The sequence below is a fragment of the Corylus avellana genome, chromosome ca3 (assembly GCF_901000735.1).
Source record: "Corylus avellana chromosome ca3, CavTom2PMs-1.0".
NCBI lineage: Eukaryota > Viridiplantae > Streptophyta > Magnoliopsida > Fagales > Betulaceae > Corylus > Corylus avellana.
Window position 1 is genome coordinate 8,080,709 of NC_081543.1, and position 25,626 is coordinate 8,106,334.

Genomic DNA, 25,626 nt, shown 5'->3' on the forward strand with positions numbered 1-25,626 from the left:
TTTTTCCCAAAATTTCTTATTACTTTTTATGTTGTGCTAGCTAGTTTTTATTATCTGGACAGCCATGTAATAATAGTTCTTTTTCTTGTATTTTTAAGGGATTTGAGCTTCAACAACATAACTGGACAAATTCCAGACTCGCTTTTTAGGATGAGTTCACTCTCTCACCTGTAATGTTCAATTTGTTGTTTAATTGTATCATATTCCCATTGGTATGTATGCCAATTGTATTGAAGCACATTGCTGCCTTCTTAGGTTTCTTGGAAATAATAAGTTAAATGGTATCCTTCCAGCATCAAAAAGTGGGACTCTTCTCAATATGTAAGTACATCTAATTGTTTGTATTCAACATTATTGGATTGCAAACAAAAGTGGACTTGTCTAACAATTTTTTTTTTTTTCTTTTTGAGGGAAGACCATCTTTTGATAAATAGTTTAAGGTGATTTGAACCTTTGGTTTCTTGGTGTGTGTTTTTATTATAATCCTTCTTGTAGTACCATACCTCTGGGGAATTTGAATCCCCAGTGCCTCCTTCAACGATAGATGTCCTAAACTATTATACAATTGGGACATACTTGCCTAGCTGTCATCATACTGCACAATAGCATGAACAGTATTATGAAATTGTCCATATAATCTAGCGGAATGGCAAAAAAATCTCTCTATTTCATGATTCTGTAGAAAATTTTGTTCATAATTTATATTCATTTAATTTCCTTTTTGTATACCAACCTTCTTTGGCTTGGTGGTTGGTTACGCTATTCCTGAGATTAAATGTTTCAAGGCCGGCGAAGAAAATAGAAAAGAGAAAAATTAACATTTTCTACTTCTACAAGTATTCTATTTTTGAATCTTACATTGTGAATATTACAATATTTTATCATACTCTATTGTGTTTTATATGCCCATTTGTATAAACACAAATTTCTAAAGAGACATAACTGCTAACTGCCTAGGTGATTACAGTTAGCGGTTTTAGGTTTTGAAAAAACCGCTAGCTGCTAACTGTTAACCGCCTTTATGTATATTATATAATATATAATATACTTATATATATAAAAATAAATGAAACGATGTTGTTTTCGTGTTTAAATATATATAAAAATCTAGAAATGATGTCGTATGTAGTAGGGTATTAATATATTACCATAAAAACAACTTGTTTTGGTTTTTTATTTTTTTATTTTTTATTTTTTTATTAATTTTTAAATTTTTTTTCTTTAAAAAATGGTTGACGGTTATTAGGGTTATTAACCGCTAACCGCTGGTTAACCGCCTAGGCAGTTAGCGGAGGCGGTTACAGTTAGTGGTTTTGGCCAATACCGCTAAGCGTAACCCTCTTTTCACCCCTAGTAATACTCTATGTGGAAGTTGCTCTAATTGGAATTTATTTGGTACACACCCTTACTCTTTTAGCCTATTCAATTTTTCTTGAAATTTTTTTCCTTCCAAAAAATTGGATATTCGTGTCATTCTAGCTATGCTTGTAACAGCAACTTCTGTGGTTTTATCCAGAAACATGGAGAAATAGTGGTTTTAGATTTGAATTAGTGCAGTGTCTATATAATCAAAAGTTTAGATGGGTTGACTAGAGTCTAAATGATACTGACGATGCTGTTTATGTTTCCTGGAACATGTACTTATCATTTTCACAATGCTATGCCTGCAGAGATTTGTCATACAATAATTTAGTTGGGAGCTTTCCTTCTTGGGTCAACGAACAAAATTTACAACTGTATGTTTACTATTTTTTGCCAGTTATATTTAGTAATCTTCTAGTTTTCATTTGTCTACTTTAATATTCTATGTACTTTTCTGAAATAGTATGATCTGCTAGTTCTACATTAACTTATTTCGTTTTAAAATCATTGAAAATCTTGCATTCTATACATTTCATAATAAAACTAACGTGGAGCTTTCATGGGGTACATTATGCAGTAATTTAGTTGCCAACAACTTCACATTGGGAAGTTCAAATAGCAGGTAATTCTCTTGATATCATTTTTTACTTGTATTGCACAAGCCTTCCTTAGAGATAATCACTTGAATTTGATCTTATGTCTTGTTGTACACTTGCTCTTGAGGCCTTGTCAGTATTTTGAGGCTTTCAACATGCTAATGTAACTCGACATTAGTTTTTGTATACGTAAGAACATCAATTTGTAGTCATGGTATTCCTTTGAGAAATCTAATGTTTTAGTAGATTTAACTGTTAGATATAGCTGCTGTATAATATGTAAACTTGTAAACAATATGGTTATGGCATTTAAATAAATACTACTCCTATTCCATCCATCCCAATAATGATTATCTTGCTTTCCTTTTTGGGATATTCCAAAATGAATGTCCACTTTTGAAAAGTCAAAGCATCTTCACCTTTCCATGTTACCCTTACCTATTCATTAATATTCTATAGGAGAGAGATGGCCTTTCTCACTGTTTTAAAAAAAATGGTATAGGTTCTTCCATCTTGACTCTCATATTTTGAGGAGGCAGCAGTGTCCTTATATGATGTGTTGACAGGACCTAAACCTCAACTCCTTTGGGTTTATTCAATATCATTGGAACCAATGCCAGCAACTCTCCCTTAATGACACGGATTGCATCTAGATGTTACATTGAATGACCTTCTTTTGCCTCATGAACTCTATATCACCTACACCAAGTCATTATCGTCTACATTGGCTATCGTGAAGCTATCCTTATCCTTCCATTCTCCAAAGTGCAAGTCAACATATTTCATAGGTTATGGTTTGTTAGCCTTTCAAGTTCAACCTTAATCTAATATCCTTGAACTTACAGCCAAGGTGCTTTGCTTCAGTGAGACTCCACCAAAACTTGGCCATTTTTGCCGTTCATGTTGCCTTGTATCTAGAAATGCCTTCCATATTCTTGCTTTGTTTCCATGAGACTCCACCAAATCTTGGACATTTTTATCATTCACGCCACCTTCCATCTACGAAAGGTTTCCATGTTCTTTGACTGTGGACAACTGACTTGTTAGTCACCCTGCCTTCTCTGGTTTCTTTGAAATAGATAGAAGTAATCACATGCATAGCCCCTACTCAACAATCTTTCTCTGTTGATCTACTTCGATTGTGGACGACGGTAGTCAATGCGGATAACGGTAATCAGGGTCGACTCATTGGGACAATTTTGCACCTAATGTCCATGATCATACCAGAAATTCTCGGAGTCTTTCTTTTTCCTTGAGAAAGTAAGCTCTTGTCACCATGCCTCTGGGCCTTCTGATACTGAATCCATCATTGCTAGAATCTGCTTGAATGACTTAGGAGATTAAATCTGTCCCTTGGTGATTGGGGTGACCATTATTATGATCTCCATCAGACCAGGTCACACACACTGCCCCTCCTTAACTATTGGGCAGCCAATCCTTACAAACCCAATTGTGATCCATGTTGGCATGTGTGGAATTCGAGGAAAATTGTCTGGGTACTGATTTGCATTGTCCTATGAGAATGCATGTTCTCAACTGGATTCCCCCTTCTTCATCTTCACTTTTGAAAGTTTCAAAGTAGCACTCCATTTTAACCAAATAAGTATCCACCAAATGTGCTTCCTGTGCAACAGTGCCTGGAGTTCCCCTCAGGAACCTTGATCTACTGCTGCCTTTGGTGCTGGTATGCCACCACCCACTCCTTGCCATTCACAGGTGCCTTCTTACTGATCACCAACCTTGCTTCAATTCGTCCACCAAATCTTCGAAGGTCTTCCTTTACAACATCTACAACAGTCATCAAATTCTCAAGAGTTCCTAAATTTATAATCAACCATTTTAAACATATAAGCATAGTCTAAAAGATCCCAAGAAAATGTTACCAAGTGTTCGTTGAGAGAAGAGCTATAAACGAGCCGAGCTTGGGCGAGCCAGGGCTGTCCAAGCTTGGCTCATTTAAAAATTTCATGAGCTCGAGCTCATGCCGAGCTCCAAAATTTAAGCTCGGCTCGGCTCACCAAGAAAAATTCCTTGTGCGAGCCGAGCTCGAGCTCGCCTAGTAGCCGAGTCAAGCCGAGCCGAGCTGGCTCAACTAATACAAACTTTTTAAAAAAAAAATAATAACAATAATAATAACTTAAATGACTCATCTTCCCAATGAGACAAATTATATTAGTAAAAAAGTTTTACTTCCCAACCAACAAATTGAGGGCAACTTTGATAAAAAAACCGTTTATTATATATACAAATTATCTAATATTTTTTTTTTTTTAATATTAACCAATTGGCTCTCTATATATATAACTAAACCAATTAACTAATTAGTTAACTGAGTTAACTAATGCATTATTACTTATCAAAAAAAAAACTAATTAGTTAACTCAGTTTAATACACACAATACACTAGTTAACTATAAATAGTTATACATTATATGATTACATTATTAATATTTTAACTATATATATTTCGTAGTTATGCTACATACTATATAAGCATAAATACTATTTATAATATATAAACTATTTAATAAGTTATATATTATATAAGCTATTTTAATATATATATATATATATATATATATATATACACGAGTCGCGCTAATAAGCGAGTCGAGCCCCTATACAAGTATGTTCACGAACTTTAAACGAGCGAGCCGGGTTTTATACGAGTATGTATCGTTTAATAATCGAGTATAGTTTCGTGTCCATGAACAGCTCATTTAATAATCGAGTCGAGCACGAGCCGAGCTTTATCGAGCCCATCCCGAGCGAGCTCACGGGTGGCTTTGTTCGTTTACAGTTCACTTCACAGAGAGAGATTATCCAAGAGCAAAATTTTTTTTGGCTGATGACTATGATAAACAACCCCTCCATTAACATGAGAGCACAAACAGAAAGAGAATGCTTGTTTACCTTTCACCATAGCACTATTGCTCATTACTCATTGTAGGAATGATGACTTACTAATTCTTTTATGCTTTCAGTGGTTTGCCTTCAAGTTTGAATTGTCTTCAGCGGAACTTCCCTTGCTACCGAGGTTCTGGAATCTGTAAGTATAATTAAGAGCTTACCCTCTTTTTAAGAGTTTTAGATTGGAATGCATGAGTAGGTAGGGCTGTTCAAAAACTTGTTGGGCCAAACCGGCCGAATGGCTCTCCCAAGTCCAACAGCCCACAGTCGGGTTTATGCTTAATGCAGTTTGGCTATTGGTAGGCTTTTTGGAGACTTAACCAAAGTCGGATTGGTTTTCCGAGCCTGAACCAACCCGAGAGTATTATAAATGTATTGTGATGTGACTTGACTTCATTCAAGTCATAATATTCACGTGGGGCCCAACTCTCATGGGCTAGAACTCTAGTTGTTATTTGATAACCCTTTTTAGGAGGGATTTTTTGTCTTTTGAGTGAAAATGTGTTTTGATGTTACATAAAGGTAAAAAGAGTTTTTTTAGTGTTTGTGAGGAAAGTTGTTTGTTAATGTTTTCACTTTTTTGGGAGAAAGGAAAAGGAAGGGAGAATGAGTTACCAAACAAGCCCCTGATTGTTAGGAAGCCAATTTCCTTGGATTTTATATATACGTGGTCTATTGGGATTTGCTTTCTATACTACATGGCTTGAGTTTCCTTCTCCAAGTAGGGAATAATTACTTTGTGGCCAATCTATGTACTTTCTAAAGCTCTAGCCCCCTTTCCCCCTAATAAAAGGGGGCATATCTTCACGTACATAAAAGAGAAGAGATCTTTATTTATTTTATTTTATTTTATTTTTTTTTTCAGCCACCCCAACAAAGAACTTTATTCTTTTCAATTGATTTCTTAGTTTTGTAACAAAGTCATTGCGAAAGAGAGTTAGAGAAAATTTTCTCTTTTGTGAAGAAATCTCTTTTGTCAAAGCATGAGGCTTTGGGTGGTATATTGGAGGTTTTAAGTGGTTTTTTTTCTTCACCACTATTTGTGCTCCATCTTTTGATAGTGAAATTTACTCCTGGTCGTCTCCGCCCGTGGATGTAGACTTTCTTAAGACAAATCACATAAATTTTGGTATTCTGTGTGATTTGACTTATTTTATTCTGCTCTTTGTTGTTTTTTCACAATCGAAAAATTAATTTGTCTCAACAAATTGGTATCAAAGATTTAATCCCTTCTCGGCAAGGTTGGCATTGTCTCGATGGACCTGTAGTATAACATCGATATCTCAAATGTTGCTGCATACCATTAATCTAAAGTGGCCCAACCAGGTCCGACTTCGGGTGGTCCACACCACTAATGACGTTCGTCCATAGTGACCACCAATCAAAAATGGTTATGTCAGTCACGCTTTAAACCTTTGGTACCCAGGCAGCTGAAAACTGTAAACTGTAGACCATAGGGCCAAGCCCCATGTTCGCCATTTGTACATGATGATTAACAAGATATTGTTCAATTCAAAAATATATTTAACATTTGGGAAAATTACAGTTTATCCCTTCAAAGTTGACAGCGTGTTTCAATTCGAACACCAAAGTTTCAATTTTTGCAATCCACCCCCCCCCCCAAAGTTCCAAATTTTTGCAATTTGACCAATTTTATCCAAAACTTCCCATATTGCCCATAATTTTTATTTTTTTATTTTTTATAAAAAAAAATTTAAAACAAATTCGGGGTGGCCGTAGCCACCCCTTTGGTCATCTGGTCATTTTTGCACCCCCAAATTTGTTTTTGTTTTCATAAAAAATTAAAAAATAAATTTAAAAAATCAGGGGCAATATGGGAATTTTGGGATGATATTGGTTGAATTGAAAAAAATTGGAACTTTGTGGGGGTGGATTGCAAAAATTGAAACTTTGATGTTCGGATTGAAAAACGCTGTCAACTTTGGGGGGGTAAACTGTAATTTTCCCTTAACATTTCAATCTTTTGACATAAGTAAAAGGCTCATCCTTGCCGAGGGCCTATGCACCGTTGGGATTAGTCGGAGTGAAGCTCCGAATACCCTGTGCCAAATCAAAAAATAATAATAATAATAAAAGGCTCATAACATCATTTAATCAAGTAAATATGTATAAAATATCAAATTTTGTATAATTAAAGAGTTTATTCATTCTGTAAGCATTTACTTACCTGGGTCGATCATCCTTAGTCTCGGACATCTAACTCCACGACACTACAAATGACATTCTAATATTTGGCGTACACTACACTGGAAAATCCTAATCTTAATTGAGCGATTAAAACCCTAATTACGCATTGGTGAAAGGTTTGCATGAAGAAGGTTAGAGAAAAGAGGAGGCTCGTCTTAATGTTACGTAGCCAACCTCAAACATATTATTATATAAGCTTAAACAAATATGACAATGACTAAACTACCCTCAAACCTTAATACATTCTTCTAACACTCCCCCTCAAGCTGGAGCATATATATCATATAGACCCAGCTTGGAACAAAAAAACTCTAACCGGTTACGACATAAATATTTTATAAACATATTAGCTAACTGGTCTCTAGACTTCACTAATGCTGTATATATATCTCCATCGAGTACTTTGTCTCGGACATAATGAAAATCGACCTCAATATGTTTAGTCATTTCATGAAAAGCTGGGTTAGATGCAATATGTATAGCAGTCTGGTTATCACAAGATAACAGGATAGGAGTAGGAGTTGAGAAACCTATCTCCTGAAGAAAATGTTGTAACCATGTCAACTCAGTAGCTGTATGAGCCATTGCCCTGTACTTTGCTTCAACACTGGATTGTGCCACCACTGTCTGTTTCTTACTCTTCTAAGATACAAGATTATTGCCGAAGAATGTGCAATATCCTGTAGTAAACCGTCTATCTGAAGGAGAACCTGCCCAATCTGCATTAGTAAAACCTTCTACCCTAAGATGTCCATTCGGTCTATACAATATCCCTAGACTGGGTTGACTCTTCAAATACTGAATAATGCGAGTAACAACTTCCCAATGTGAAACCCGAGGAGCCTCAAAGAACTGAGTGACAACACTAAGTGCATATGAAATATCCGGTTTGGTGATAGTAAGATAGTTCAACTTCCCAACTAGACGACGATACCTTTCAGGATCTTCAAATAATTCACCTTCATTCTTCAGTAATTTCTTATTTGGATCCATAACATCAACAAGTCGAGAACCCAAAAGACCTATCTCTTCTAATAAATCAAGTGCATACTTTCTCTGAGATAAGTTGATACATGTTTGAGATTAGCAACTTCAATACCTAGAAAATATTGAAGTTTGCCCAAATCCTTCGTATAAAATTGTTCCTGTAGAAATTGTTTTAATCAGGCAATGCCTCCTGAATCAACTCCAGTAATAACGATATCATCTACAATACCACAAGAAGGATATAGCCTGCACTAGCATGTAAGTGAAAAACTTATCAAAAAAAAGTATGTAAGTGAAATACTGAATGATCCATCTAACATCTCTGAAGACCAAACTTAAATACCGCTTCAGAGAAATTTTCAAACCATGCCCGCGGTGATTGCTTGAGACCATACAATGCCTTTCGTAACTTACACGGCCCAGGTGGTTGCTCCATATAAACTTCCTCACACAAGTCCCCACATAAAAAAGACATTTTTGACATCCAATTGAAACAACAACCAATCAAGATTAGTAGCCGGGGAAATAAGAACACGAACAGATGAAATTTTAGCTACTGGAAAAAATTGTCATCGTAATCAATACCATGTTTGTGTACCCTTAGCAACCAACCGAGCTTTCAACCGTTCAACAAAACCATCATGATGAAACTTAACCGTGTAGACCCATTTGCAACCAACAGTCTTCTTATTAGGTGGTAAGGGAACACGCTCCCATTTCCCATTGTGATGTAAGGCCTTCCTTTCTAATTCCATTGCTTGCCTCCAACTAGAGTCAGATAATGTAGCCTGCACCGCCTCCAAAAACACGAAAATGAAGGAGATAAAGAACTAATGGATACAAACTGACTGATAGGATGTTGGGTAGTGCAAGAACGTTTACCTTTCCATAGGGAAATAGGCAAGTGGTCAGGTGGAGGTGGAGGCACCGGATCTGGAGACAATAAGGATGATGGTGGCGGTGCAGAAGTTGATGGTCGAGGCCGACACCTGACAAACCTGGAGTGGAGTAGGCGAGTGGGGAGGCAATAGGACAGGAGGAGAAGTAGAGTTAGGCTAAGAGAGAAGAGGGACAGGCTGCGGAAGAGACGCGACATCAGACTCAAGGGAAGAGTCACCCAAAGAAGCAATAGCAGGAAAATAGGGGAGAGACTCAACAAATGTGACATCGGTGCTAGTGAAGTAGCGTAGAAGAATCGGACTATAGCAACGGTAGCCCTTTTAGGTTGTGGAATACCCAAGAAAGACATTTAGTAGCACGAGGGTCAAGCTTATCAAAACCAGGACTCAAATTATGAACATAGCAAACACACCCAAAAGCTTTCAATGTGGCAAGGAGAACGGGGAGAGGCACCTTCTAAGACCGAGGAGGGCATCCTATTAATTAAATAACAACAGTGAGAACAGCATCACTCCAAAATTGTTTGGGAACATGCACATGAAACAAGAGACAACGTGCAACATCCAATAAATGATGATTCTTGCGTTCAACCACACCATTTTGTTTTGGAGTGTGAGCACACAAAGTTTGATGGATAATGCCTTTATTAGACAAATAAGAGGCAAAAGAACGAGAGGTATATTCTTTAGCATTATCAGAACGCAAGATATGGATTTTTTGAGCAAATTGAGTCTTAATCAAATTGCGAAAAATTTGAAAAATAGAGAATAACTCGAAACGATTTTTCATTAAAAATAACCATGTCATATGGGAAAAATCATCCACAAAAGTCACAAAATAGTGAAATTTATTGGACGCTATATTAATGGGACCCCATACATCAGAATTGAAGGTTTTTTTGAGAAGAAGAATAATCATTCTTATTAAATTTCAAGAGAGACGATTACAAGATAAATAGTAGAGGAAGGCCACAAAATCAGCAAATCAAATCAAATCAAATCAGCAAATCTCTAGGCTAGAAAACAGGGAACAAAAACTACTAAAATCTGAAATAGTAATTTCAGATTTTATTCCTAATTTATTGCAAATAATATAATTTCCTAATTTATTCCCTAGATATCCGACAAGAATGAACTAACTCAAAAGGACTTGAAACCCTACGAACAACACGTGACGGAAACGAGACACGATGATACTTACTAAGATGACAAGCTTTGCAAGGCACAAACAACTCATGATGAAGACTCGGGACTAGATGCTTCAACGTAGAAAGAGAAGGATGACCAAGAGGATAATGCCACTAAAGAGCGAAGGTTGACGACTGGAAAGCACGAGAGGGAGGTGTAGGTGCTAGATCCAAATAATATAATCCATCAACTTCATGCCCCACACCAATCATCCTCCTCGTCTTGAGATCCTAAAAAATGCACAAAGAAGGGTAACAACTAACGGAACAATTAAGGGCTTTTGTAATTTTACTAATAGATAACAAATTAAAAGGAAAACCAAGAACATCTAGAACAGACAACAACTCAATATCAGGACTCAGATGGGTAGTGCCCGAGCCGACCACTTTGGAGAGGGAACCATTAGCTAGGGTGATGTAGATCAGAGTGTTTGGGAATTCATGAGAAAGAATGAAGCAAATGTAAGTGTGAAGGGGCCCCAGGGAGCCGTGCCAGCTAGAAGATTCAAGACGAGAGCACAAACTCATGCAAAAGAGTTATCAAAACAGTCGGAGGGACCGCCGTTCGATAGCCCGTCCAAATGGTCTAGAGAACGGGCCACTCCTGGGAGTTCTCCATAGTAATTCCCAAGGCATCCGTTCGTTGCCCCGTTCGAAAGCCGTTCAAACGGCCAACATTGGAAATTCCCAATAGTAATTCCTGAGACGTCGGTTCGATAGCCCGTTCGAACGCCTATGTTATGTTTCAGTTTACATACTTAATTTTCAGTTTTATTTTATGACCGTCCGAACGGAGGTATGTTCCGTTTGAACGACCAGCGTAGAGTTGTTAACCGACTTAATTTCTATTACTACTAGGGTTAGGAGTTTGGGGGTCTATAAATATATGCTTATAGCCTCTAGAATGTAGCTTTTGATTATTATTCAATTTTTATCAATAAGAAAGCTCAGAGTTGAGTTTCTTCATATTTTTCCTTCAAAGCCTAGATAGACTCTAGCGTCTTGAAAAGATTTCGTAAATCCTTGATAGACTCAAGGTTTTTAAGCAATATTGTTCCTTCTCTTGCTGTTTGTCTTTGCACCCATGACGTTACGCTTCATCAGTTAGTATCAAAGCCCAAGTTACTTTCCATGGCTCCACAGACAAGGGGAAGGGTCAACCGCTATGCAAACCTGAACGACATGAGCGCGAGGAAGTGCGTGAAGACTGAAGAGCAATCGACGGCTCATTGGCAACGGACGGAAGAGTAATTGGAGGTCATGAGGGAGCAGGTGTGAGTACAATTTGAGACCCTCACTACCCAATTCGCCAATGGTCATCGTCATCAACCACCACCGCGATTTGCGGAGGAGGAAGGTGATTACAGCGATGGAAGTGAATGTGTCAACCCTTTTGCGGAGCACAGAGCGCAGAGACATTATCCCTCAGCACAAGCTCATGATCGGTGGGAAAACGGGTTCAAGCTTAATATTCCAGAGTTCCAAGGGTGTTCACAACCCGAAGAATTCCTTGATTGGGTGGCTGCTGTCGGAGAGGTCCTCGACTTCAAGGGGGTACCTAAGGATCAACGGGTCTCTTTGGTCGCAACCAAGTTCCGAGGAAGAGCTGCTACGTGGTGGCAGCAATTGAAGCAATCTAGAGTGCGGTAGGGCAAAGGGAAGATCAACAGTTGGGAGAAACTATTGAAGCACATGAGGGACACATTCTTGGCCCACAACTACACCCGAACCATGTATCGGCGGCTGCAAAATTTGGGCCAAGGTTCGAAGTCTGTGGACGAGTACACGGAGGAGTGCTACAAGTTGTTGACGCCTGTGGATCTGGCCGAATCTGAAGATCAGTTGGTGTCACGGTATATTGGGGGCCTACACCAACAAATCCAAGATTCTCTGAATCTCTTTGATCCTGTCAATGTGTCGGAGGCACACCAAAGGGCCTTGCTCTTGGAGAAGACGCTCACACAAGGACCCTTAGGGCTGTTTGGTAGAGGAGGTAGTGGAAGCAACACCTATTCGAATGGTCTATTCACGGCTCGAAGCGCCACTCAACCCTCGACCCAAAATAGGGGGCCATCGACGGGACAGCCAAACAGTGACTACTAGTGGGCCCAAGTGCTTTCAATGTGGCGAGCCGGGACACAGGATGGAAAACTAGCTCTATAAAATAGGCTCCTGGATTTGAATAGGGTTAAAAGTCAAGCACAAAAATGTGCTGACAAAATGTGTAATATGCATACAACCAAAGTGGGACAAGGACATACATGATGCCAATTTTGTAAGTCAAAAGATCTTTTTGAACATATGTTGATAAGTGCCTCTTTTTTATTGCCATGCAGATTATAATTTTTCTATCAAGTGTGGTGGTCCACAGATCACTTCTTCTGGGATTGTGTACGAGAGGGATAATGAGACACTTGGTCCAGCTACGTATTATGTGACAGACTCAAAGAGGTGGGCAGTTAGTAATGTTGGATATTTCTCTGAAAGCGACAATCCTCAGTATAAAGCTTCTACATCTTCTCATATTACAAATACGTCAGACATAAGGCTGTTCCAGACATCGCGAATCTCTGCTTCTTCATTAAGATACTATGGCTTGGGGCTAGAAAATGGTAATTACACTGTCAGCCTCCAGTTTGCAGAAACAGCTTTCCAAGGTTCTTTTAGGTGGAATACTCTGGGGACACGCCTCTTTGATATTTATATCCAGGTCTCTATTTTATTTTTGAATTGCATTAGAAATTGCTTCTTTGAGTATCTTTTGAACTGACAAAATACTTGTTACCCTACTAGTTGAGTATAACTTTCATTTACTTATCAAATAATATGTTTGATTGGTATTACTCTCCATTTCACAATGGATGGAAGTTTACAAATTACATGTATTCCAATGAAACAAATCTTCTTCTAGAATATCCTGAGACGGACTATGAAATGTGGGTTTACACATGAAGGTAATATGAGAGAAGTTAAATGGGTATATTCTTTCTTTTTTGTAAATTTTCGTCTATTTTACGACAGATCAAGAAGGAAAACACATCATCTATTAAGGGACGGAGTGAGTAGTAAAGTATAATGACCACTTAAAATGCCTCAACTTGGATTCATGATGATTTGAAAATGTTGAGTTCATCTGCAGTCTATTGATTTTTGTTACAAATTTATTGATTATCTAATTTGTTGTTTGAAGAGGTACTTTAGAATATGATTCATATTGAGAATAACTCCAAAATTATGTTAGTAATTTTAGAAATCTATTGCCATCGCTAGGTCAAAATTTCGGTCCAGTTTGGCATAAGCCTTTGCAATTTCTTCACAACATTTTCCCAATTCATTTTCTTAACCCATATAATTTCTAGATGTAAATATTTCCATATCAGGAATGTGTCTATAGTCAGGATGAGCATTTGATGAAATAGAGCCCCTATGTTCCTTAAAAATTATTATTATCATCATTTGTTGTTGGTGGTGTTATTAATTATTTATTAATTATTATGATCATTGTCGTCATCATCATCATCTTAAGTTCTGCATTTCTTCATTTTTCCAGGGGAATCTTGTTTTGAAGGATTTTAACATACAAAGGGAGGCAGGTGGGGTCACATTTCAAGCTGTCCAGAAGATATTTAAGGCTCAGGTATCAGAAAACTATCTTGAAATCCATCTTTTTTGGGCTGGAAAAGGGACTTGCTGCTTACCTTCTCGAGGTACTTATGGACCTTCTATTTCAGCCATCAGTGTTACCCCAGGTAATAGAATGTTAAATTATTTAAGCGCAACTTAGGAGTTCACTAGTTTCAGGATTCAGGTTTCCCCAATTCTGTATGGAGAACTGGATGTCCAGTTCCGTCTATGACATACTGCAATTTCAAAGAGGAATGGAATGTTGGACGTTGCTGCATCCATACAATCTATGGTACACTTGTAGCAGAAGACTATGTCATTTGTGGTTCTGGTGGTAAAGACAACTATTATGGAAGCGTTTAAGATCATTCTCAGTAAAAAGGTGGAATTCCACATTCAAATTGGGGAATTAGAATCTCCACCGTTTCAAGCATTTTACTGAATAAAGATAGTAGACCAGTTTTGTAAAAAATATTGCATTCAAATTGGAAGCTTAAGGTTATCTTCTTGCTATTCTTTTTGCTTGGATATAATTCTTCTACTTATAGTTTGTCAACTTACATTTGCGCACGGAATTGAAGTAATGACCTCATCCTTCATCCCTTTAGGGGAAGGAGATGCCATTCATTCTAAGGATAATTGGTAGTTTGATAGGTGAATGCCCAACTCACATACCTGCTTGTTCTATCCTTTTGGACTCTGTTGACTCTAAAAGTTGTAGGCTTCTTTTTTTTTTGGCTTGAGGTGTATCTCTCTCTGATGCTCTTGCCATTGACATCATTTTAGTGTCACATCATGAAAGAAACCCTGCCCATTTATCTACGGACTGCAGACAAAGCCCAAGAGTGGTAGGGTAAGGTTGATTCTGGAAGATCCGAACAAATTATTCACCTTGTGAAAAAAATGTAAGGATGTTTTTGCCTTGTCCTCTGATGGTACTCCTGGGGTCAGCATAGTTCATCATAAAGTCCTTTTTCAACCTGATTCCAATCCAATAAAGCAGATACTGTAGATACTGAGGCCTGAGTCGACATTAAAAATCAACTAGGAACTAGGGAAGCCACTAAAGGCAGGATTTCTTGCAGTGAAGAATAGCCAAAGTGAATTTACAAAGAAATAAGACCTTAAAAAATGTGGTATGATTTCATATTGTTAGTTTACATGAAAATAGGAACACAAAAGTGAAAATATTCAATCTCTTAGTAGTTTTCTGTGATGGCTTTCAAAATTTTAATGTAAAACAGAAAAAACTAGTCTTTTTATTATAGGTCAATAGAACAGATGCGTCTGCCTTTTGTGAGAGTCACAGCATTTGAGCACTTCACCTATTGTGCTGACATGCTGCTTTCTTGACCATCTGTTTCCAAAAGATATTCCATGGTATGATGTGATGAAGAGAGCTGCATATCCAGTTCTCGTGCAAAATTTGAGAAGAGCCTAATCCCTCAATTTCCTATTTTACTGGTTCCATTTTATTGAGTAACGTTTGTACAGATTTCAGACCTACTGTCAGTAACAGCCCTCCAACCAGGAAGAAGAACAGGACTGGTCTGATTGTGGGGATAATTGGTGGACTTGTAAGCTTTCTTACAGTTTTTGTGATTTTGTGCTTTTATCAAAGAAGAAAAAGACATCACACCAGTAAAGATGAAGGTAAATCAGAACTCTGTTGCATATCTATGATAGTTGTCTAGCTTCTTGGTCATATGGTGGTCCATACATAACAATAATGAGATATGAAGGCATTTCAAGAGAGGCCTATTTTGTGCGTATGTTTTTAACCATATATATACATATATTTGTATTCAAGTATTTTATATGTATTAAGGCATGTGAATAAATATATACTTGGAGAATATATTTGTATGTGTGTATATATACGCCAAAAGGTATAGAATAAATTCATTTTCTTTCCCTACTAAAACCCATGTGCATCTGTAACTACAACATGGCTTTGCTAACCTTTTTTCCATTTTCAGCTAAACAAAATCTAGGCAAAACACTTTTGGTGGTGTTTTACAAAAGCGGATTTCTTAGTAGTAGATTTATTGGGAGATTTTTGCAAGAACGTACAGTCTTTCTGAGTTCATGTTGTACAAACTAAATAAGAAATTTGATGATCAGACAAATAGTTGCCAGCCATAACCTGAGTTCATGTTGAATTTGCAGAGTTCCTAGGGATAGATGCTAGACCATATACTTTCAGTTACATCGAACTAAAGACTGCTACAGACAACTTCAGTCCTTCTAAAAAACTTGGAGAAGGAGGATTTGGACCTGTTTATAAGGTAAGTCATTCATGTCCAGATCATGTGAGTGCCGCTAACTTGACTATCTAGTATGAAGTTGGTGTTCATAAACATCTTGCAATTTCCTGTAAATAACAATTAGAGCTTGCAATATTACCTTTTCTTTTGTTAGTCAAATTGGAAGTAGTGACCTTGTTACCACAATATTGTGTGCTTCTGATTGGTGTCTTGCTGGCTATTGCATTATCTGTTGATTACCCATAGTATATGAGATACCATTAAAAGTAAAGTGACATGCAAATTAATGAGCAATTCTCTATTATTAGTTCCAATGCACATATTTTATTTATTTTTCGATGACAAATAATCAATGTTCATAATATTCTTTTATTCTTTAATTTTTTGCTAGGCTGAACACTCAAAAGCAGAGATGAAATAAACTGATACTGAAAACTCTTTTAAGAACGTTCAAAGTTGATATCTGTAAAATCAGTACAATGGTGCAAAAAACTTGAGAACTTGTTAGATTAAAGTGGTTAATGCTATAGAAACTCTTATGAACTTGCTGCTTTTTGAGGAAGCTTGTTATAAATAGGAGAAGGTGGATGTTAAAGTAATTACATTAGGTGGAGGGTTAAAATTCCAAAATTGCTTTGATATGAGGATTATCTTGCTTAGTTGTTGAAATTTCAAACTGTACATTTTATACTTGGATGGTGTGGTTACTTGTACCATATAATGATTGCGATAAGATGATTGTTCTCCCTCCCTGGCTGCCAGCCATTTGACAGAAACTGTTAGATGCCCACTGAATCCATTTCAAAACCATTTGTTGATTGACACGGACCCTACTTGATGACTCAACCTGCTATAAAATTACAATTTTAATCCACAAATTAAAGAGAGGGGGGGGGGGAGGGGTGGAACCCCTCATATAATGAGGGGCAACCGCTTCTCATAGGGGTAGTTGACTGCCCCTCACCTAGTAAGGACTACCCTGCCCCCTCACCATATGAGGGGTTGTCAAACTGCCCTTCATCTGGTGAGTGGAACACTTCTCTAAAAAAATTGTTTTTATTTTTATTTTTAATTTAGGGGTAAAAGTGTAATTTTACAACAGACTGAGTTATCAACTATGCCATGTATTTATCGGCAACTGGTGTGTGCATCTACGGTTTTTGTCATATGGCTAACGCCATGGACCATTTTGGACAAATAACTTATCACATTAAGACACTTTTGATACCCCATAAATCAGTTTAGTACAACTACTACAAATTCAGGTTAGGGGCAACCTCTCCTCATTTGGACAACATGAAAGGAAATACTACAGGTTTTGTAGTTTGGGTATAAGCATGCCATTCGTTCAAAGTTTATCATCCTTGCCTGTACTTTTCTTATGGGCTCTAATGACAGGTAATCTAATGTTGAATAAACTAATATACATGATTAGTCTTTAATTTTTTGGGTTTGTAAAATATGTAGAGTGTAAACAATTTTTTAAAAATCAACACAATCAATATGGCGAGTCACACAAAACTGAATTTTTTGTTCATTAACCATGAAATTTTTTCTTTATGGTGCGGAGGCAAGACTAGACGTTCAGAAAGTATCTCTAAATAACAAAATGTAAGTCCTAGATATAAAACACTATAAGATATGGTACTTGGCATCCATGCTAGATTGACCAATGGTAAAATAATACAAACATATATAAATTTCCTACAAAACTGGGTTGTAGGAATTCCTCCAACCCAGCTCGTAAAAGTGTCATGTGTCTCTTGAACATGTAAGAAACACATCTTTTTTTTTATTAATGCTATTAAAATAGGATGTGAGAAGCACATGCTATTAAAAAAATTTTGACCTTAGATAACCTCAGGAAGTGACGTGTGATTGTGGTGAACAGATGTTATATGTGTAAAAAGAGTAAGGAGACAGTGGATCGTCTTCTTCTTCATTGTGAGGTAGCTTCTGCTTTGTGGAGTGCCTTCTTTGGCCACTTTGGGTTGTCATAGGTGATGCCTAGAAGGGTTGTTGAGATGCTAGCATGTTGGTGGTCCTTGGGAAGGGGGGAGAGTGCTGCGGTCTGAAAGATAGTGCCTACTTGCTGTTTTTGTTTTTTATGGAGAGAGAGAAATAATAGGTGCTTTGAGGATTTGGAGAGGTCTTCCGAGGATATATTATCGTCTTGTTTTCATACTTTGTATCTCTGGACTGCAGCCTATGTTTGTCCGGTGTCGATTAGCTATGATGAGTTCCTTGTACGTTTTTCCCCTTCTAGTTAGGTGATCCTTTGTATACTCCCAGTGTACTTTGGGGCGCCTTACGCTTTTAATAAAACTGATTATTACTTATCAAAAAAAAAAAAAAGTGTTTCTCACATGCTATTAAAAAAGCATGGGAGAAACACATACATGACCCATGCTAAATTGAGTGGTGTCCCCGCACGCTATATTATAGTCTCACTGAAGGACTTCCCAATGCTATATTATAGTCTCACTAAAAGACTTCCCAGAGCCGATGATGGTGTGCGGTATGTTAGAGTGGCGCAAGCACAGACAAGGGTTCCTAGAGTAAGGACAAAAATACAAGGTGTGGGCATGGACCTATGGAGTAAGGGACAAAACTTCATGCACATGCATAAATTATAGTCCCTGTAGTAGGGGCAAAAGTGCATGATACAGGCAAACTCACATGACACACAAGTGACCTAGAGATGGCCCAGTTGATTAAAAGCTTCCACTTGAGGGGGAGTGTAGCAATGTGATGGTGGACTCATACGTAAGGAGATTGTTGAGTATAAATGTGAGTGTAAAAAGATTGAATCCCACATTGTAAACATGCCACAAGTGTAAGTGGTTAATATAGTATATTTGGGCCCAAACCCATAGGTATAAGCTATAGGTCCCATTGGTGTTCTACCATACTATATTATAGTATCGCTAAAAAGCTCTCCAAGGTATCAATCTTCCTAACAAGTGATACAGAGCCGATGCTAGTGTGTGGTACGGTGGAGTGGCGCAAGTACAGACAAGGGTCCGTGGAATAGGGACAAAGTGCAAGGTGTGATCATGGACTGTAATTATGTCCATGGAGTAAGGGGCAAAAGTTCATGGCGCAGGCTCAAACGAGTTCCTAGAGTAGGGACAAAGTTACATGGTAATGGCAAACTCACATAGCGCACAGATGATCTTGGAGACTCTCCTTAAGATTAATAAAAAGCTACCGTTTGAGGGGGAGTGTAGTAATGTGGTGGACTCACACTTGAAAAGGAAATTGTTGAATATACATGTGTGCGTATAAAAAGATTGAGTCCCACACTAGAAACAAGTCACAAGTATGACTAGTTAATATAGCATATTTGAGCCCAAACCCATAGGGGGTAAGCTGTTGGGTTGAGCGGTGTTCCAAAATGGTATATTATGGTCTTACCGAAAGACTCCCATATGTGTCAATCTCCCTAACGACCGCAGAACCCAATGAGTAATATTTAGAATGTAACTAAAACGAGTACATTTATTAGCTTGGTTTGATTTCTTACAATACATGGATGTGGTGCAGATTTATCATGCATAGCTGCTGGACTGTAATTATGTCTGGACGTTTCAAGATCCAATTTGTTGAAACTATAGCATTGTATTATGTACTTAAAGCGATAGATAAAAATTGAATCTGACATGATGATAGGAATTTTTTAAGAACTTATTGTTTGCCTCAGATTTTATTTTTGAATTTGTTCTGTATAGGGAACACTTAATGATGGCAGAGTAGTTGCTGTGAAGCAACTTTCTTTGGCATCTCACCAAGGAAAGAACCAATTTGTAACAGAGATTGCTACTATATCTGCCGTACAACACCGGAACCTTGTGAAATTGTATGGATGCTGCATTGAGGGCGAGAAACGGCTTCTTGTTTATGAGTATCTGGAAAACAGGAGTCTTGATCAAGCATTATTTGGTAAGAGATAGAATAACATTTTACTGAACTTATATCTATTTTTCTAGTAAGGAAGTACAACACTGGATATTTTATAACATATGGTTGGTTTGTATGAGACAGGAGATAGAAGTTTGATTCTTGATTGGGGAACACGTTTTGATATATGCATGGGCATAGCAAGAGGTCTAGCTTATCTTCATGAGGAGTCAAGGGTTCGAATTGTACATAGAGATGTGAAGGCCAGCAATATTCTGCTCGACTCTAATTTCATCCCCAAAATTTCAGATTTTGGTTTAGCCAAACTTTACGATGATAAAAAGACCCACATAAGCACGCGTGTTGCAGGGACAATGTATGAAGATCCCTTGTAATACTTTTTTGTTTACAGATATATTAAGTAATAAGTTGTGCATTAATTAATTGATGATATTGATTCAGTGGGTATCTTGCACCGGAGTATGCTATGCGTGGACATCTCACTGAGAAGGCTGATGTTTTTTCGTTTGGTGTGGTGGCTCTAGAGATGGTTAGTGGCAGGCCTAACTCTGACGCAAGCTTAGAAGAAGAGAAGCACTATCTTCTTGAATGGGTGGGTAAGAAGAATTATATCAATTAGATTCTGTTTTCTAGAGTGGATGATGATGAACATTTGTCATTTTTTTGCTTGTTAGGCTTGGCATCTGCATGAAAACGAGCGTGCTATTGAACTGGTGGACTCAAAACTATCATCAACATACAGCGAGGAGCAAGCAAAAATAGTGATTGGAGTGGGACTGTTGTGCAGCCAAGCATCACCAACGCTAAGGCCCTCAATGTCACGTGTGGTAGCAATGCTTTCAGGAGACGCTGAAGTGAACACTGTAACTTCAAGACCAGGATACTTGACTGATTGGAAATTTGATGACGTAACAAGCAGCTTTTTGTGTGATATTCAAACTGAAGGAATCGTTGATGGTGATGCTACCCCATACAACTTTACACCAAGCACCAGCACCAGCACCAGCACGTTTGTGAATGCAGATGCAGAGCATTCGCCTAGACCTATGCTTCAACAGACAAATAGAGATGAGAATTGATCTTTTTTTCCTAAATCAAGAACAACATGGACAAGTGTTTTATGTACTTTCAATATATGTTGTTGTATCACCAAATATATTCTTTCAGTTTCAGACTGTTTTTCCTAGATACCTAAATATCATTCAAGGGCTTTCATTTCTTTTGTTTTTTGTTGCTCAGCCTAACAATCCTTTCCATTTTTCGTTCGATCAATGTGGATTTTTTTTTTTTTTTTTTTTTTCTAAAGCCACTCTTTTTTAAGACAAAAATTCCCTGAAATTGCTTAAATTTTCGAATTTATTAATAGAATATGTGGAAATTCTGAATTTTGACTCATCTTTGCATATAGGGTCAACTGGCTATTATGCTTGCAGGTATCTTAAACATGAAGATCACAGAGAAGGGAAGGGGTTGTCAAATGTCACATTCCATCTGGTGGGCAAAACAATCATTCAATGGGATTGGGATGGGAAGACGATTATGAGCTGCACAGAATCTTCGGGAGTACACTTGAACAAGTCATTCCATATATCTATGAGATTGAGTTAAATGTGCATTGCATTGCATTGTCATGCGACAGTTTATAGGATACTTATCACGATGTAGCAATTCATGTAACACTTACTATGTCGGCCCGGCCACTAAAATATAAAATGTCGCATGACAATTTACATGATACTCATCTTCATAAAATGTGAAAGTGAACTACTAAATGACTTTGAAAAGAATTGTAATAAAATTAACTGCAGCATTTGAATCATTTTCCAATTTGGAATCGTACCCACATAGAGCTTGAAAGTGAAAACGCTCATCTACTTTTCTTACAACACGAAAATAGTTCTTTCTTTTTTTTTTCGAGAGTAAAATAGGTGTTCTAAGTTATTCAATATCTTCCTAACAGCGATGTCTTCAGCCTCTAACAGCTAGAATTGATCAAGAGTTGGTTCAAACCAAACGATTTGGGGGGGACTATGGTACGTTTGATTTGGGGGAGAAAGGAAAAAGGAGGGATTTACAAATTAGCATAATTTTTTTTTTTTTTTTTTTTTTGATTTATGTATTTCTGATGTGGTGCTGATATGAAATTTTGTAAACAAGTATCAATAACCTGTAATTGTTCTAAATTAAATCTTGCTAATTATGATAAATGATGTGGCGATGATATTTGATAACATGAAATGCCATCCAGGTTTTTAGATGGAACTTGAATGGACGGACTAACCCCGATAATTAGATAACACCAAGTATCACATGTGATAATTTTTGAAACCAAGGGAATATTTCATAATAGTTCAAAACGCATGCACTAAAATAGCATTGAACCCTTTCAGTTTTGATTGTTTTAATCAATGTTTCAATTGCCATTGCCCAAACAAGTGTTCAATGTCTTATTTTCTTTAAATATATTCTTCTTTATATCTTTCCTAAGAAACAGTTTTCATAAAATAGACCCAATCACGGCCCTAAACATAGCCTAATATTTCTGTTCTACCATATGCCTTCGAAGCCTCAATAAATCCTACACGAGAATAACTTTTATAAGGTCTTTGCACAAACCAAGACCTTGTGCCCTCAAATAAGAGCATGACAAATCAGCGTGAAACACCATAACAAAAAAAAACATAAACACCTAATTTATTCTCATCAAAAACTCATATGGGTTAAAACAAAAAAATCTTCTTAAATAAACCTTTCATGTTCTTCTTCTTTAGACCTACCGCCAGCCACCAACCTCTCGCCAGCAAGCCTAGACCACGCCAGAGATGACACCAGTCGGCCCAAAACTTGCCGGAGACCATGCTAGCCACCCCCTCTCTCTCTATCACCTGCAGCAGAGAAAAAATACTTTGCTGCTAGTGCTCCCTTTCCCATTTCAAAGATTTGGGTTGATTGCTTGATTGCTTAATTTTCAAGAATTGGGTTCTCCCATTTCTTTGTTGCTAGACATGTTGAAAATCAAGCAATCAACCCAAATCTTTGAAATGGGAGAGGGAGCACCGGCAGCAGAGAAATTTCTCTGCTGCCAGTGTGTGAGAGGGAGAGGGAGAGGAGCACCAACAAGGTCTGGGCCGACCGGCGTCACCTCCGGCATAGTCTGGGCTTGCCAGTGGCGAGTTGGTGGCTAACGGTGATCTAAAGAAGAAGAAGAGAAAAGGTTTATTTTAGAAGATTTTTTTGCTTCAACCCATATAAGGTCTTGGTGAGAATAAATTAAGTGTTTATGTTTATTTTTGTTATGGTGTTCTACGCTGATTTGTCATGATCTTATAGGAAGGCACAAAGGCCTTAGTTTGTGTTAAAACCTTATAGAAGTTATTCTCAATCCTACAAACCCAAATATAGCACACTAATCAATTACTACTCAAAATCCCCAAAAATATCAAATTTATTGTTCCCAATATCGTGCATATACCCCTGAAACTACAATCTCATTTTTCTTCTATTATTTTGAGATAGAGCTCATTGGGTTCCAAATTGTTATAGAATTAAAGCATTACTCAATCAACTACATTGTCTGAATAAATCTCCTCAGAACCTAAAAATTTAGGACATATCACATAGGCACCAGAGAGTATACAAGTTGGAAGGACTTGACCAGACAATCACAGCTCCTAAATAACTTAACGAAATTATAAAGGTCAGGGTAAAAGGATATCATCCTACTCGGCCATAATGAAACATCAGCGGATTCAAAAAAACAAAACATAAAATTTATAAAGCAAAACATTATAAAACATATAAATATACAAAGCACCAAAAGTAAAGTCAAAAACAAAAACAAAAACAAAAACACTTGCACTGATGTCAGTCAATTTACAAGTCAGTAAACCTCGTACTACATACCCACATAATTATGCCATAAGACTGCCATAGTACCTCCTACTCTCTGGTCCAAAAGTCAGAGAGAGAAGAGACTTTAGACCGTCATTAAAATATCCACCCAGACATAAGGATGAGAGAAATGGATTCAAGAAGAAATAACTAACAAAAATAAAGGTATCAAAAAAATGCACCAAAAATAAAGTGAACTTTTCTTATTCAGGCAACCCAAGTTCTAGGTTTAAGAAGACAAAAGAATACTATCAAATATTATATTATTCCAATTGAATACACATTCTATCACAACCGATAGCATCCCAAATAATATTGTTTATAAAGTTTTAAACGCAAGAAATAAGCATCAATGACGAAGCGTTGCAAGGTCAGATTTGCATGATCCAACTCTTATATCATTTACAATCTAGACGAAGCAAATTATACTCGGTAACAATATTTATATCCAGCAAACATAAAGCACCCTATGTAAACAAATACTTTTTTTTTTTTTTTTGAAACATATGTAAACAAATACTAATTTCACACAATTGTACGAGAGAATTGGATCCACACAAGGCGTCAACAATTTCCCACAGAAATGATTTAAACTAAAATGCCTTCAAAAGGATAAAAATCAAAAGACACCATCCATAACCAACTCAAAAAAAATAAAATAAAATAAAATGCTAGGACCTCAATAGACATCACCCAATTCCTGTTGATAGTACTAGAAAACCATATGTTTGTAACTTCTGAGCAGCCTCATGTTGTTTCCCCTCTATATCCTTACATGCTAGGTGTTTTGCTTGGAAATTCTTATTTCACCAAATGCAAAACATTTTGATATAATAAATCCTGTAAAGCACACAAAATAAAATTCCTCAAACTATCCACATTATCCTTTATCAACTCCGAATAGCTTATTCACAGTAGAAGGTAACCCAAGTTAAGCTAGTTTCCTTGCTTCAACAATTAAAAGAGTACCCTAAATAATTCACTTATAAGAAAATAGCCCGAGTATTCATTTCACTTCCATGTTCAAACTCCTCCCACTTCAAGTCTTCCAACTAAAATAGATTTATCTGAGAGCACTCTTTGAGAGTTTTGCATGAATTCTCTGTACAAGCTAGACTCTTGAGGCTTTCATCAAGTAATTTCTAGAACCCCATCACTACTTAATAAACATTCAATACTTCATGGGAAGTCAGTACTACTTTTTTTTGATAAGTCAGTACTACTTTTATACCCCCGACAAACTTAAGTTACTATCCTCTCTTCAATTCTGTGATTTTAAAGCAACTCTGAACTCCCTCAGAGGCAGAGACCAATGTAATGAATTGCTCATCACATGCCTGGCATGTTTAACATCACAAATAAACTTCCTAATCCTAGCTGTAACTCCACTCTTCTTTATCACTTTTTTCCTTTTTTTGATAAATTAATGCATTCCATTAAAAAGAGCAAAATGGTGCAACCTAGCACACAGGATGTATATAAGAGATAACCCCCCACTAATCGTGAAGAGAAGAACATAAATCTACTAGTTCAAAAAATTAGAAAATGAGAGAAATTATATGCCCATGTCCATATAAAGCTTTTTGACCAAGAAGTTCTTGAGCTCTTCCACCACCATCTCACGATCTTCGAAACATCTTGCACTCCACTTTGTCCATATGCTCCACATTAAGCACAGAGGTTCATCTTCCAAATAGATGAAATTAAACGACTTTCCAACTTACCTTGCCAATGATCTAACTCTATTACCCTTCTAGGTATAACCCATTCCACT

General features: G+C 37.1%; 1 protein-coding gene across 3 annotated transcripts in view; it reads left to right on the plus strand.

Moving 5' to 3' along the window:
- The window catches only part of LOC132176694 (probable LRR receptor-like serine/threonine-protein kinase At1g56130), a 46,976-nt gene extending 25,749 nt beyond the window's left edge, over positions 1 to 21,227 (plus strand). For 2 of the 3 annotated variants that reach the window (XM_059588971.1, XM_059588973.1), the window contains 13 exons: positions 99 to 170; positions 256 to 321; positions 1,671 to 1,736; positions 1,940 to 1,984; positions 4,943 to 5,007; positions 12,486 to 12,859; positions 13,700 to 13,898; positions 15,268 to 15,426; positions 15,943 to 16,061; positions 19,772 to 19,982; positions 20,085 to 20,316; positions 20,403 to 20,553; positions 20,636 to 21,227. In XM_059588971.1, the coding sequence (XP_059444954.1) occupies positions 99 to 170; positions 256 to 321; positions 1,671 to 1,736; positions 1,940 to 1,984; positions 4,943 to 5,007; positions 12,486 to 12,859; positions 13,700 to 13,898; positions 15,268 to 15,426; positions 15,943 to 16,061; positions 19,772 to 19,982; positions 20,085 to 20,316; positions 20,403 to 20,553; positions 20,636 to 21,040 (2,164 nt within the window). In that variant the 3' untranslated portion in view covers positions 21,041 to 21,227. The remainder of the gene's footprint in view (positions 1 to 98; positions 171 to 255; positions 322 to 1,670; positions 1,737 to 1,939; positions 1,985 to 4,942; positions 5,008 to 12,485; positions 12,860 to 13,699; positions 13,899 to 15,267; positions 15,427 to 15,942; positions 16,062 to 19,771; positions 19,983 to 20,084; positions 20,317 to 20,402; positions 20,554 to 20,635) is intronic. The other variant, XM_059588972.1, reaches the window with a different exon arrangement.
- The last annotated feature ends 4,399 nt before the right edge of the window (positions 21,228 to 25,626 follow it).